At 44.9% G+C, this 16005-nt stretch overlaps 1 protein-coding gene across 1 annotated transcript in view; it reads left to right on the top strand.

Moving 5' to 3' along the window:
* Positions 1 to 16005, top strand: part of LOC144511175 (potassium/sodium hyperpolarization-activated cyclic nucleotide-gated channel 1-like) — a 299779-nt gene that overhangs the window by 202620 nt on the left and 81154 nt on the right. The window contains exon 6 of the mRNA XM_078241277.1: positions 8738 to 8978. Coding sequence (XP_078097403.1) covers positions 8738 to 8978 — 241 coding nt within the window. The remainder of the gene's footprint in view (positions 1 to 8737; positions 8979 to 16005) is intronic.

Consider the following 16005-nt stretch of genomic DNA (forward strand, 5'->3'; position numbering starts at 1 on the left):
CCCACTGAAAGTCAGCCCTCCATCAGTGCTGCCAATGGCCCTCATCCCAACCCCTGCTCCCTCGACCCTCCCCCTTTCCACCATTGCTCACCTATGCCTGGATCCCATCTTGAGTCCTCGAGTGAGTGTAGTGCTATCAGCAGCCACCACCTTCCCAGTGCAACTGCTGAGTATAAAGGAACTACCCACCCCCGATTGGCCAGCAGCTCTAGGTAGGTGAGATTTGGACACCCGGGACCTTTGATCCCGGGGAATGCCCGTCGCTGGCCTGTTTCAATTCATCAAGCCTGGCATTCAATTCAGCAAGGCTTCTCTAACAGAGGCAACTTAAAGTTCCCAGTGGCTCTCCAGAAAGCAAGACATCTTTTGCCTCCATTAAATCCAACCCAATCTACCTATCCACCCTTTGTCGGCTTTTCATAATTTTATACATATGTATCATATTGACCCATAATTTGCACTGTTCTTAAAAAACTCCATTGGAAATTTATTTTTTTCAAATATATATTTCCTCATACCAGGCAGTATCCTAGTGAATCTGTACTGACCCCTCTCTAAAGCTTCAAAATCTCTACTACAGTCGGGACCGTTTTATTGACACTGTCCCTCAGCTGAGGTCTTAGTAAGTTTTTCCAAATAAATTATGCTTTCCTGAAAAAAAACTGAGAAAGGAAATTGATATAAATGCTTTCATGTCCCGTAACGTTTGTACTTTCTGGGCTCTACGTTTTTGTAGCTCTTCCACTTTGCATTCAAGAAAGACAAATCAGAGCATTTTCGAGATGCTTCCATTTTAGGAACCTTGGAGGAACACGAAGGTTTCAAATCGACAAAAAATAATAGCTAGTGGCCGGGTGCAAATCATAGCAAAAAAGAACTATTGGAATTTTGGTCCTCGTCTGAAGGGCCAGAACAGCTTCTTCCCTTCTGCCATCAGACTTTTGAATGGACCTACCTTGCATTAAGTTGATCTTTCTCTGCACCCTAGCTATGAATGTAACACTACATTCTGCACTCTCTCCTTTCCTTCTCTATGAACGGTATATTTTGTATGTATAGCACAAGAAACGATACTTTTCACTGCATAATAATACATGTGACAACAATAAATCAAATCAAATAAAATTATGAAAGGGATGAGATGATGCTACTGTTGTGCAGTCTTGGTCAGACTCCAGTTAGATTACTGCATTCAGTCTGGGTACCACACCTCTGAAAGTGGTCTCGGAGGGGATATACCACAAATTCCTCAGAATGATACTGGGGCCAAGAGAGGTCATTTATAAGGATAGATTCCATAAACCTGATTTGTATTCTCTCGAGTATAAAAGACTGAGGACGATTTAATTAAAGGGCAACACGGTGGCACAGTGGTTAGCACTGCTGCCTCACAGCGCCAGAGACACGGATTCGATTCTGGCTTCAGGTCACTGTCTGTGTGGAGTTTGCACATTCTCCCTGTGTCTGCGTGGGTTTCCTCCGGGTGCTCTGGTTTGCTCCCACAGTCCAAAGACAGGTCAGGTTAATTGGCCATGCTAAATTGAACCTAATTACAGGGGGATTAGCAGGATAAATAAGTGGAGTTACGGGAATAGGGTCTGCGTGGGATTGTGGTCGGTGCAGACTCGATGGGCCGAATGGCCTCCTTCTGCAATGTAGGGATTCGATGATTCTATGATTCTATGAAATGCCATTATAAGATTTCCAGCAGAATGCATAAAATGAGCTCATTCCGGCTGATCAACCTGAAAGCTTTATAATAAACCTTTAGGGTAGTTTCTGTTGTTCATTTCATTGGCCACTTAGATTTTGTTGGCATCGAGCAGAAAGTACTGACACTTCAGTAACTAACCTACATAAAATGGCATTTGTTCATAGCATCGTGCTTTTCCTCACACGATGTGGTTTAATAATAAGTTACACAATCCAGCGAGTCTTCTTCCTATCTTTGCTAGTATTTTCTTTGCAGCCCATAAGCATTGACTTCAGGGTGACAGTGAGAAGCAGCTGGGTTAGAACACCATTCTTTTCCCTCCAGCACCTAGCTTTAGATTAAGTCCAGGCTATTTCTCTCTCTCTCTCTCTCTCTCCGCCGCTTGCTCAGCTATAAAAAAGTCATGCTCGGGCCACATTTTCCAGCTGGCTGGCTTGGTTCTGCCAGCCAGAAAATGCAAGTGTCATATGGGAAATTGGCCAAGCGCATCCACTGGATCGCAGCCCACAATTGTATAAAGTGTGATCATTTTAAGTCAGGCTAAAGTGTTCTCATGGAAAATGTACTGGAGTTTAATTTATTAAGCACATAAAGAAATAAGGCACGGCAATTTTTTTCTGTCTGTTTAAGATGGGATCACACTGTGCACTCTATTCAACTATCTGAGGTGGATGCTGTGCATGATGGAACTAAATTTTGAGTCAAAGTTTAGCTCTATAGCGTTGTGAAGGCTGGCACTATGAAACCAATGACTGTTAGGGCACTAACGTGAGCATGTTGTGCCTGCACATGCAGGCCGGAACTCTACCACCTCGCCCGCCACGGAATCAGAGCGGGCGAGGGTCCGACAACAGAAATCTCCGTTGACCTCGGATAGGAATATCTCGTCTCGCCCGATCAAGGGCGTAAAATACTACCCACAGAGTGAGCCGGCAATGGTGTAAAACAGCGTCTAACACTGATTTGGTACACAAACTGCCATATTGAACCTCACAGGCCCTGTTAACGTCCTTTCTTAATCTGTCCCAGCTGAATGTATGGACCCCGAACTAGCACTATTTAAAGAAGTCAACATTGCCTATTTCTGTTCCTAGGTCTTATGCTTTTAAGAAGTTACGCTGAGTCTTTATAAAGCTTTGGTTAGACGCCAGTTGGCATATAATGCACAGTTCTGGTCACCACACTTGAGGGATGATGTGAGGGTCCTTGAAAGAGTGCAGAGGAGGTTCAGGGATTGGGGATTTTAGTTTGAGGTTAGGTTGGAGATGCTGAGGCTATTCTCCTTGGAACAAAGGAGACTGAGGGGAAAGTTAATGAAGGTGTTTAAGATTATGACAAGTTTGGATGAGGGAGATAAAGAAACTGTTCCCATTGCCTGATCGTACAAGGATAAGAGGGCAAGAGGTGCAGGAGGAATGTGAGGAAGAACATTTTTAAACAGCGACTAGCAATGACCTGGAACTTGCTGCCCATGAAGGTGGTGGATGCAAACACAATCCTTGATTGTAAAAGGAAATTGGACGGGGGGTTATAAGAAATTAACCTGCTGGACTACGGAGAGTGAGCAGGGATGGATCACACAGGCCTGCGCAATATAGCCTTGTCAATGAGCTGCAATGTAAAGTATGTGTTTATTTATTATTTATTATTAGTGTCACAAGGTAGGCTTACATTAACACTGCAGTGAAGTGACTGTCAAAATCCTCGAGTCGCCACACTCTGGCGCCTGTTCGGGTATGCTTAAGGGGAATTTAGCATGGCCAATTCACCTAACCAGCACGTCTTTTGGACTGTGGGAGGAAACCCACCCATACACAGGGAGAATGTGCAAACTCCATACAGACAGTAACCCAAGGCTGGAATTGAACCCAGGTCCCTGGCACTGTGAGGCAGCAGTACTAACCACTGTGCCACTGTGCTGCCCATGTGTGTCTCAACAAGGCCAGGCGTCAGGTCATCGCGCATCACGATCCCCACGCCCAGTATCCAGCCTAATTGAATTTCCCTCCTCTTTCGTCCAGCAGCTTTATATGGAAGAATATTTTGTTTTATATTCTAGGCATCCCTCCTCATTTTGAAGGTCAGAATTGATCTCTCCCACTCTCAATTCCACTCTTTCAAGACCTCACCCACATAACCATTCTATTTGAGTCAAATTAGACAGTCGGTCTTGGACGCCTAACAAAGAGTTAAGGGCACCAAAGCTGGGTCTAATCTTGTCCTCAGCCAACAGAGACTCTGACAAAGGGTTATCCAGACTCGAAATATTAGCTCTGTTCTCTCTCCACAGATGCTGTCAGACCTGCTGGGATTTTCCAGCAATTCCTGTTTTTGTTTCAGATTCCAGCATCTGCAGTAATTTGATTTTATCTCAAAAGTATTTCATTGGCTGTATAGCAATTTAGGACATTGTGAAAGGCGCTGTGTAAATGTACGTTTTGCCTTCCTTTCATTACATCTGCATGCAGTAGGCAGAGTGAAGGTGATTTATTTGGCAGGCTTTTCAAAAAAGGAATTTGAGTCATGAAGCTGCCCAAAGGTCAGAAGAAGCACAGCAACTCAGTGAAACTGACCTGACACTGGCAGACTGGCTTTAAAAAAACTGGAATTCTCAGCCTGATATATCTATTTTTTTAAAGCCAGTCTTTTAGGTTGGCAGCTCTCGTTGCTCAGTGTGGATTATGAGAAACTGCGTTTACCACATCAGCTGCAGGCTCCCCAGCCCCTGGGTCCCAGTGTTTAGCATCATCTGCACCACCCACTCCTGGGTCCCACTTTGAGGCCCCTGCTATCAGCACGGACCAATTCATGTGGAGGCAGCGAAGAAACTGACCCTCTGTGACTGCACTATTTCTTTAAAAGGACAGGTGCACCCAAATCTAAACCATTCTGCGATAAACCCCATGAGGTTCATGGGGAATCATTGATTGATCTCTCTGTGGGGTTCGTTGAGTATGAGTTCCCTTGGTAACAGACAGTGGACCATCCAACTGGAACTCATTGCCCTGAGCCTTTCATAAGGCAGGCCCAGCACAGTAGTCCCAGACATGTGTACGCCACGGTGTGGTTTCACTTTCATTCTGTAATAAACTATGTTCCTTTCCAGCCGGGCTTACTGAGTCATTACACATTCAAATTCAAAGAGAAAATAACCTTTAAATCAAGTCATTTTAGATTGACTCAGAGTTAAAACTGATTTCAGAGTTCATCTCATTAAGAACTCTTTTAAAGTTGATGATGCCTTGTGTGTAGCTGCAGCCAAGAACATTGTGAATATTGGATCAGGTTACAGAAACTAGACTTAGCAAAACCCTTAGAAGCTTTTGAGATATTATTGATGTTAAGTAATGTTTCTATAAATAAATACCTTTCTTTTATGCTGAATATTCAAAGAAAACTGAAGCCTTACTCACTGAAATCTAATTTAAAACCATGTGGAAGGAAATATCCATGAGAGATTGATGCGTGTTCCAATTATAGCATTTGGATAGGAAAACAAAAACAGTATCGATGTCACACACACAAATTCGTGGCTATTATTCCAGGATGCTAGTCCCACATTATTAAAGTTTAAAAATGGTATGATATGTGAGACCGAGGGGTTTATTCTCTAATCTTTGTGATGATGTTTAATATTGCTGGCACCTCATAGTCTGATGCAAATATAATTTATTGCCCCTGTAGAACCATATGTATTTCAGAGGTCACCAGTGTTGCTTGTACCAGGTATTTTCTGTGGTTATCTTGGCAAGAATCAGCAATGCCAATTATGGATGACTCCACATGTTTTGTAGTCTTGAAGAATTTCATTGCATTGCTAACAAGGTGCAGCTATCATGGCTCTATGCCACTATTTTTTTTTATTGCTGTTGTCAGATATTGGCAGTTCAAAAGTGGCTGCCACAGCAGGAGCATTTTGTCATGTTTTTGGGCTGTAACATTTAAGCATCACATTTTATGCTTCTTGGCAAAAAATAATTTCTTATAGATTTCAAGGGAGAGTGATTAATTCTGCAGTGACCTACTATTCCGCTTGTAGCAACAAAAAGAAATGGCTTTAGCACTAACACATTGGAAATTATACCTTAAACTATAAATATTCAAAAGGCATTGAAAATTTTTTGGACAAAGGGCTTCAGTTGTAAAAACTTCTTGTTGTGAGAGTGTACCAAATTAAGTTTTAAAGTTTATTTATTAGTGTCACAAGTCAGCTTACATTAACACTGCAATGAAGTTACTGTGAAAATCCCCGAGTCGCCACACTCCAGTGCCTGTTCGGATACACTGAGAGAGAATTTAGCATGGCCAATGCACCTAACCAACACGTCTTTCTGACTGTGGGAGGAAACTGGAGCACCCGGAGGAAACCCACGCAGACACGAGAAGAACATGCAGTCTCCACACAGACAGTGACCCAAGCTGGGAACTGAACCCGAGTCCCTGGCGCTGTGAGGTAAAGCAGTGCTGACCACTGTGCTACCGTGCTGCCCTTGGTAGGTTAAATCTTCAGGTTTTTTTCTCCCCCCTTTTTATTTTCTCATGGGATGTGCGCACCACTGGCATTGCCCATCGCTAATTGTCCTTGAAATGAGTGGCTTGCCAGGCCATTTCAGAGGGCAGTTTAGAGTCAATCACATTGCTGTGAGTCTGGAGTCACATGTAGATGAGATCAGGTAAGGATGACAGATTTCCTTGCGTGAAAAGATGGGGTTTTTACAACAATTGTTAATGGTTGTCATGGTCACCATCAGTGAGACTGGTTTTTAATTCCAGATTTATTCATTGAATTCAAATTCCGCTAGCAGCAGATGGGATTCAAACTTGTGTCCCCCAGTGAAACAGTATGTATATAGTCCAACTAGGGAAGGGGCCATACTGGACTTGGTATTGGGGAATGAGCCTGGCCAGGTGGTCGATGTTTCAGTCGGGGAACAGTTCAGGAACAGTGACCACAATTCAATAAGCTTTAAGGTACTGATGGATAAAGATAAGTTCAGTCCTCAAGTTAAGGTGCTAAATTGGGGGAAGGCTAATTACAACAATATTAGGTAGGAACTGAAGAATGTAGTTTGGGGGCAGATGTTTGAGGGCAAATCAACATCTGGCATGTGGGAGGCTTTTAAGTTGATAGGGATTCAGGACCGGCACATTCCTGTAAGGATGAAGGATATGTATGACGAGTTTTAGGAACCTTGGATTGTGAGCCCAGTCAAAGAGAAAAAGGAAGCCTTTGTCAAAGCTAGGAAGTTGGGAACACACGAAGCAAGTGTGGAATACAAGGAAAGTAGAAAGAAACTTAAGCAAGGAGTAAGGAGGGCTAAAAGGGGTCATGAAAAAGCATTAGCCAGCAGGATTAAGGAAAATCCCAAGGCTTTTTACACATATCTAAAGAGCAAGAGGGTAGCCAGGGAGAGGGTTGGCCCACTCAAGGACAAGGGAGGTAATCTATGTGTGGAACCAGACCTGCTGAGATTTTCCAGCATTTTCTGTTTTTGTTGTGAAGGGGTAGATGGGAGTCAGTATAACTGGATTAAGAGTGGAATCAAGCTGAAAAGCAGTTGACTCCTTGTTACTGCATAGAATCTAAACAGAACAGCCCGATCAACTAGATTTCACAATGAACTGAAAAGATCTGTTCCTTTGTTGCTGCTGAGCTGGAAGAAAAATAAGTCCCTGGCCTGGAAAATTGGAATTCCAGTTTCATTGCCGGAGATTGGGAAGGCTTTTGATAATAGGGATGGCCATTCAGACTACTTTGGGAATCTTCACAAGCACATGGATTTTGGAGCAGGATCCTACTGTTCCATTGTGATACAGAGGTGTGTGTTACTAATAGGGCGGCACGGTGGCAAAATGATTAGCATTGCTGTCTCACAGTGCCAGGGACCCAGGTTCAATTCCCAACTTGGGTCACTGTCTGTGTGGAGTTTGCACATTCTCCCTGTGCCTGCGTGGGTTTCCTCCGGGTGCTCCGGTTTCCTCCCACAGCCCAAAGATGTGCAGGTTAGGTGAATTGGCCATGCTAAATTTTCCCTCAGTGTACCCAAACAGGTGCCGGAGTGTGGCAACTAGGGGATTTTCACAGTAACTTCATTGCAGTATGAATGTAAGCCTGCTTGTGACTAACAGATACACTTTGCTTTAACTTTACTTAAATGGCTTAAATGTCTACAGTGAAGGGAAAATTCAAAACCCTCAAGGCTGCAATATTCACTTCCAAATACCAGTCATATCGCTGAGATATGGCATTGTGAGTCGTGCTTACTGCTCTGAGCAATAAGTAGATCTGTCTCATGCAGGCATCCTTACCGCTACTCATCAGCTGGATGGAACTGGCAGGGGTTCGGAGGTATCCTGGTGACCCCACCATTCACACTCCGCGTGAGATGTCCCTCCAGTGAGAATTTACCAGGCCGAGAGAAAGGGAGTATTAACCAGGAGGAAGCAACATTCTACCCAAGTTCCTCCTCCCATCAAAGTTACTGTAATTTCATATCCTACGCAGGCCAGAACCTCGGAGCTCCTTCGATTTCCTTGTCAAAAGCTGGAACTCCATATGTTGCCGTTGCTGCTCGATTAATATACTCACAAAAGCCACAATGGTTCTTTACCGAGCAGCTGCTTTCTCTGCATTTTCTTTTTAAAAATTGAATCCTAAGTGCAGGACTATGATAAACACATGAAGAATTATGACAGAGGATAAGCCTTTTTTTTCCTCCACTCCCTCGAGTCAACTGCCTAAATATTGTACAGAATCTGATAGCAAAGCATTTTAACCCTCTCACTCTTACAGGTGCATGTGTTTGTGTTCAGATCATTTAAAAAATGGTCTTCAAAATAAGTCATTACTTTATGTGATATGCTGTTCCCAAACCCTTTGACAGTTGCCCTCTGGTTAATTATTTGTACAGATTTGGTACAGTTTGTGTTCCTGACCCTACTGAAGGAAATGTCATATTCAGAAGGTCAATCTACTGCCACGCTGCATTTTAATATGAGTTTGGCCACTTTCTTCTGTTTCAGGAGATTGTCAACTTCAATTGTCGGAAGCTGGTTGCCACCATGCCGCTGTTTGCAAACGCTGACCCAAGTTTTGTAACGAGCATGCTGAGCAAGCTGCGCTTTGAGGTGTTCCAGCCTGGGAATTACATAGTGCGAGAAGGCACGATCGGGAAGAAGATGTATTTTATCCAGCATGGAGTGGCGACTGTTATCACCAAGTCCAGCAAGGAAATGAAGCTGTCAGATGGTTCTTACTTTGGAGGTCAGTGTTGCCTGCATCTCACATCAGATTAGACTAAAATGAATGCACAAGTCTGTGCAACATACGCATGACAAGTTAACCATTTATTTTTGTAAATCTGAATACGAGCTAGAATCGGCAGAAATTGCCCTCCTCTCTCGATTAAGAGGGCCATGACTTTTATTCACCTCATGGACTGGTTCACCATTTCCTTTGTCCTTCAAGTGAATCTAATGAATTTTCTTTAAATCATCAAAATGATCTTGCTTGGGTTGCGGTTCCCTAGTAGAACAGTTTCACTGAGAAATATGGTTATTTCACGTTAGAATGCTTTTGTACTAATGAGACAACAACAAGCGGATCTTTCTGTTAACAAATTATTGATGTCAGCATTTTTAGGGAGCCCCAGTAGGATTTATTCAAGTTAATGTCCTTTTTTTTAATAGAACTCTTACAGTGCAGAAGGAAGCCATTCGGCCTATCGAGCCTACACCGATAACAATCCCACCCAGGCCCTATCCCCAGAACCCCATGTATTTACCCTACTAGTGCCCCTGACATTAAGGGGCAATTTAGCGTGGCCAATCCACCTAACCTGCACATCTTTGGACTGTGGGAGGAAACCGGAGCACCCGGGGGGAAACCCACGCAGACACAGGGAGAACGTGCAACCTCCGCACAGACAATGATCCAAGGCCGGAATTGAACCCAGGTCACTGGCTGGCGCTGTGAGGCAGCAGTGCTAACCATTGTGCCACTGTGATGCCTGTAACGTTTTATTCCAGCTGGGTCCAGACTTCTCAGCTCATTACTTTAGAGCTGAACTGAATCTCTCCTAAATTAATTCCACAGTGAACCCTGAAAATGGCCTGATCAGTTAAATATCACAATACCAATGTGATGACCTTAGTCAGTCTCTGTTTTCCTTCCACCTGCATAAAGAATCCCCAGGCTGTGTCAAGGGTGAGCATGAGAATCTCAGAGACTCATAATGACTGTTAGATGTGCTATCACCATGTGAACCTCAGGTGCAATATTCCACAAAACAACAGCACAATTACATAGAATTTACAGCATAGAAACAGGCCTTTGGGCCTGACAGATCTGTGCCAGTGTTTATGCTTCACATCAGTCTCCTCGCACCATACTTCAACTCATCCAAATTTCTATTCTTTTCTCCCTCATTTATTTATCCAGTTTACCCATAATTGGGGAATTCGGCTCTCTGATTAAACCAAAAATTAAACCTGGCATTTTTTTTTACATTTGATTTGATTTATTATTGTCACATGCATTAGCATACAGTGAAAAGTATTGTTTCTTGTGCGCTATACAGACAAAGCATACCGTTCATAGAGAAGGAAACGAGAGAGTGCAGAATGTAGTGTTACAGTCATAGCTCGGGTGTAGAGAAAGATCAACTTAATATAAGGTAGGTCCATTCAAAAGTCTGACGGCAGCAGGGAAGAAGCTGTTCTTGAGTCGGTTGGTACGTAACCTCAGACTTTTGTATCTTTTTCCCAACAGAAGAAGGTGGAAGAAAGAATGTCTGGGATGCATGGGGTCCTTAGTTATGCTGGCTGCTTTTCCAAGGCAGCGGGAAGTGTAGACAGAGTTAGTGGATGGGAGGCTGGTTTGCATGGTGAATTGGGCTACATTCATGACCTTTTGCAGTTTCTTGTGGTCTTGGGCAGAGCAGGAGCCACATCAAGCTGTGATACAACCAGAAAGAATGCTTTCTATGGTGCACCAGTAAATGTTGGTGAGAGTCGTAGCTGACATGCCAAATTTCCTTTGTCTTCTGAGAAAGTAGAGGCAGTGGTGGGCTTTCTTAGCTATAGTGTCGGCACGGAGGGACCAGGACAGGTTGTTGGTGATCTGGGCTCCTAACAATGTGAAACATCCGACTATTTCTACTTCATCCCCATTGATGTTGATACGGAAATGTTCTCCACTACACTCCCTGAAGTTAGTGATGATGATGAAAAATTGGTCCGTACTGTCAAAACTATGCTCTACACAACAATCTATATGTATATAATACCAGAATAAAATGTTCCATGGTGCCTCACAAGAGTGTTATGAAACAAAACAAATGGCACCGAGCTACATAAGGTAATATTAGGTCAGATCTAAAGTTTGGTCAAAGAAGTAGGATTTAAGGAGTGTTTTAAAGGAGGAAAGTGAAGTAGAAAGGGGTAGGAAGGGAATTGTAGAACCTAGAGCGTAAGCAAGTGAAGGTACAGCCACCAGTGGTGGAGTGATTAAAATAGGAGATGATGAAGAACTCAGAATTAAGTGAGTGCAGATATCTCAGAGGGTTGTGAGGCTGGAGGTGGAATAGGGGGCCGATTCTCCCAACAAAGTCTAAGTGTTGAAACTAGCGGGACTCTGCACATGCAAATTGTCAGCCACCCATTTGCTGGCCAGCTCAAACGCTGGCCAGCTCGGGACCCCTTTGGTGTTGCCCCCCCTTCCCCAACACCCCATGGCCCGATTGCAGCACCCCCCCCCCCCCGCCCCCCCCACCCCAACCATTCCTGGGCCAGCCTCGACACCTCTCCCCGCACCGGTCCCGGTCCACCCCGATTGCCAGCTACACCCTCCTGCTGGCAGACCTCCCCCGCCACCCACACCCCACAGATTCTGGTCTCCCTCCCGATGCAGAGTGACAGCGGGACCCCCCCCACTCTCACTGATTGCCCCTAAGCCCCACCCCAATAGGCGACTCCCCATTTGCAATGCCCAGTGGGCAGCGCCTCCTGGGCATTAGCACATTGCCACTTGAGCAGTGCTGGGGGCACAGGCTGGCACTGCCATGGTGCCAATGCCCAGGGGGCACCACCCTCCCGTCACCTGACCCCCTGGGGGGCCCCGATTGCCCCCCCTGCACTCCTGCAGGGTCGTCCCGTACTGTAAACCCTGCTGGAGTGAAACACTCTGGCAAGAGGGTCGGGGGTGAGGCTAGCAGACCCGGAGACTTCAGTCCCTGGCCCGCTAATCGCTTTAAAATGACATTAAAAATAGATGTAAATGATTTACCTGGTGTTCCTGCTGGTTTCTAGCGTGGATCTGATGGCGCCAGAAATCCGGCACTGGGAGATGCGCGCATGGCGGGATCGCATGCGCAAATCCACGTATTCCCAGACGCAAGATTCTCCCACCACTCCATGCTAAAAAAACTAGCATGGCAGAGTGGGAGAATCGCCCCGCAGGGTAAGATGAGTCAATTGAGGGATTTGAAAACAAGGGTGAGAATTTTAGAATGATGACATTGCTTGACAGGGAATGACGTAAGTCAGCAGTGATAGATGAATGAGGTAAGTCACAGGCAGCAGAGTTTTGGCCGACCTCAAGTTTACAGAGAATAGAATGTGGGAGACCAGCCAGTTATGTGTTGGAGAAGTCCAGTCTAAAGGTTACAAATGCATGAATGAGGGTTTCATCAGCAGATGGACTGAGACAAGGTAAAGTCAGGTGATGTTGCAGAGGTGGAAATAGGCAGTCTTTCCAATAACACAGATATGTGGTTGGAAGCTTATCTTGGGCTCAAACACTGAGGTATGAACAGATTGGTTTAACCTCAGACTGCTACCAGGGATAGAGATGGTAACAGGGGAATGAAGTTAAAGGTGGGCTTTAGCCTTCCCAAGATTTAATTGAAGACAAGTTCTGCTCATCAAGTAGTGGATGTTTGATAAGCAGTCTGATAACTTAGCAACACTGGAGGAATCTAGAGAGATGATGATGAGGTAGACCAGGTTATCATTCGAGTCTGTGTGAAAACTAACACAGTGCTTTCGGACGATGTCACCAAGGGGTTTCATTTTGATGAGAAAAAGGGGGAGATGGATCCTGAGAAAACAGCTGAGGTAATGATGGCGGAACAGGATGAAATTCCAGTTCCAGTGATACTCTGGCCTTGTTTAGATGGATAAGATTAGGATTGTGTGAGCAGCTTCATCCAGCGTGACAACCGTGGAAAAGTGAAAAGGAAGGATAGTTCAACTTTGGTCACAGTAACATAGGATGTCATTTGTAACTTCCATAAGGGCTCTTTTGGTACCGTGGCAGGGGCAGAAACCAGATTGAAGGGATTCAGATGTGGAGTTCTTGGAAAGATGGGCATGATTTGAGAGATAACACGCATTCAAAGACTTTGGAGAGGTAGGGATGGTTGTCGATGGGACATTTTCAAGGATGGTGAGGTTAAGGGTGTTTTTTTTGGCACAGAGTTGATGACAGTTAATTTAAGGGACAGAGGAATGATGCCTGAAGAGGGAGAATCATTCACAATATCGGCTAACATGGCGGCAAAGTGTGGAAGTTGGGCAATCAACAGTTTACTGGGAATAGGATCAATGGAGTGGGAGATGGATTTCATGGTCAAGATCAGCTCAGTGAAGGTATAAGGAGGGATAGGAGATAAACTTGTGAATAATGCAAGTTTAAGGCTGGGGCATGAATGAGCTTTAGAGGAAGTTTGGCCTGGTGGGCCAAGGAAAGGAAGCAACTGAGACAGCTAATCTGGTCTTGATTTTAATTTCAAAGAAGCCGATGAATTCCTTGCACTTATTAATGGTCCAGGGAGAGGACTTAGGAAGATGTCTTGCAGTAAAGAGAAGAAGCAGGGGTTGTCTTTACATTTCGGGATGATGCTGGAATAGTGAATGGTTTTAGCAGATGAAGTGCAGCCAGATCTGGCAGTACACGGCTAACCCAGTTGCCCATTATAACCTTTCCCATTCTGCTTCACTTGGATGTAAGGGGGAGAAGCTGTGGCCCATAGCAAGGAGAATGGCCAGGGTGGGAAACAGTAATAGTTTTACAGGGACTAGGCCAGCAAAGGTGAGGGTGCTGTTGAGCAAATCAGTAGCAGCAGATATTAATTGCTAAAAAGCCAGATAATTGTGATTGTGAAAGAGCAATTTTAAGGCAAAGGAGAATCCAAAGAGCTTCTACAAATACATAAAGGGCAAAAGAGTAACTAGGGAGAGAATAGTGCCTCTTAAGGATCAACAAGGTCATTTATGTGCGGATCCACAAGAGATAAAGATAAGTGGAAAAGTGGACACAAAGATAAGTGGAAAAGTGAATCGTGTGGAGGACGGAGAAGATCTGCAGAGAGATTTGGACAGGCTGAGTGAGTGGGCGAGGATGTGGCAAATGGAGTATAACGTTGATAAATGCGAGGTTATACACTTTGGAGGAAATAATAACAAATGGGATTACTATCTCAATGGAAACAAATTAAAACATGCTACCGTGCAAAGGGACCTGGGGGTCCTTGTGCATGAGACGCAAAAGCCCAGTCTGCAGGTACAACAGGTGATCAAGAAGGCAAATGGGATGTTGGCCTATATCGCGAGGGGGATAGAATATAAAAGCAGGGATGTCTTGATGCACCTGTACAGGGCATTGGTGAGGCCGCAGCTGGAATACTGTGTGCAGTATTGGTCCCCTTATATGAGGAAGGATATATTGGCATTGGAGGGAGTGCAGAGAAGGTTCACCAGGTTGATACCGGAGATGAGGGGTTTGGATTATGAGGAGAGGCTGAGGAGATTGGGTTTGTACTCGTTGGAGTTTAGAAGGATGAGGGGGGATCTTATGGAGACTTATAAGATAATGCAGGGGCTGGATAGGGTGGAGGCGGAGAGATTCTTTCCACTTAGTAAGGAAGTTAAAACTAGAGGACACAGCCTCAAAATAAAGGGGGGTCGGTTTAAGACAGAGTTGAGGAGGAACTTCTTCTCCCAGAGGGTGGTGAATCTCTGGAATTCTCTGCCCACTGAGGTGGTGGAGGCTACCTCGCTGAATATGTTTAAAGCGCGGATGGATGGATTCCTGATCGGTAAGGGAATTAAGGGTTATGGGGATCAGGCGGGTAAGTGGTACTGATCCACGTCAGATCAGCCATGATCTTATTGAATGGCGGGGCAGGCTCGAGGGGCTAGATGGCCTACTCCTGCTCCTATTTCTTATGTTCTTATGTTCTTAGATGGGTGAGATCCTAAATGAATCATAGAATCATAGAAACCCTACAGTGCAGAAAGAGGCCATTCGGCCCATCGAGTCTGCACCGACCACAATCCCACCCAGGCCCTCTCCCCAGATCCCCACATATTTTACCCACTGATCCCTCTAACCTACACATCCCGGGACACTAAGGGGCAATTTAGCATGGCCAATTAACTTAACCCGCACATCTTTGGACTGTGGGAGGAAACCGGAGCACCCGGAGGAAACCCACGCAGACACGAGGAGAATGTGCAAACTCCACACAGACAGTGACCCAAGCCGGGAATCGAACCGAGGTCCCTGGAGCTGTGAAGCAGCAGTGCTAACCACTGTGCTACCGTGCCGAGAATATTTCTCATCAGTATTTACTTTTGAGAAAGGCATAGATGTTAGGGAACTTGGGGAAATAAATAGTGATGTCTTGAGGAGTGTACGTATTACAAAGAAGGAGGTGCTGGAAGCCTTAAAGCACATCAAGGTAGATAAATCCCCTGGACCTGATGAAGCGTATTCCAGGACATTATGGGATGCTAGGGAGGAAATTGTGGGTCCCCAGCAGAGAATCTTGTATCATCGACAGCCACAGGTGAGATGCCTGAAGATTGGCGAGTGGCAAATACTGTGCCTTTGTTTAAGAAAAGGCAAAACCTGGGAATGACAGGCCGGTGAGCCTAAAGTCTGTAGCGGGTAAGTTGTTGGAAGGTATTCTGAGAGCCAGGATCTACAGGTATTTAGAGATGCAAGGACTGACTAGGGACAGTCGGCATGGCTTTGTGAGTGAAAAATCATGTCTCACAAATTTTATTGAGTTTTTTGTAGGGGTAATCAGGAAAGTAGATGAGGGCAGTGCAGTCGATGTTATCTACATGGACTTTAGCAAGGCCTTTGACAAGGTACATCATGGTAGGTTATTGCATAAGGTTAAATCTCACGGGATCCAGGGTGAGGTAGCCAATTGGATACAAAATTGGTTTGATGACAAAAGACAGAGAATGGTTGTGGAGGGTTGTTGGAGGTCTGTGACCAG

The sequence above is a fragment of the Mustelus asterias genome, chromosome 1 (genome assembly GCF_964213995.1).
Source record: "Mustelus asterias chromosome 1, sMusAst1.hap1.1, whole genome shotgun sequence".
NCBI lineage: Eukaryota > Metazoa > Chordata > Chondrichthyes > Carcharhiniformes > Triakidae > Mustelus > Mustelus asterias.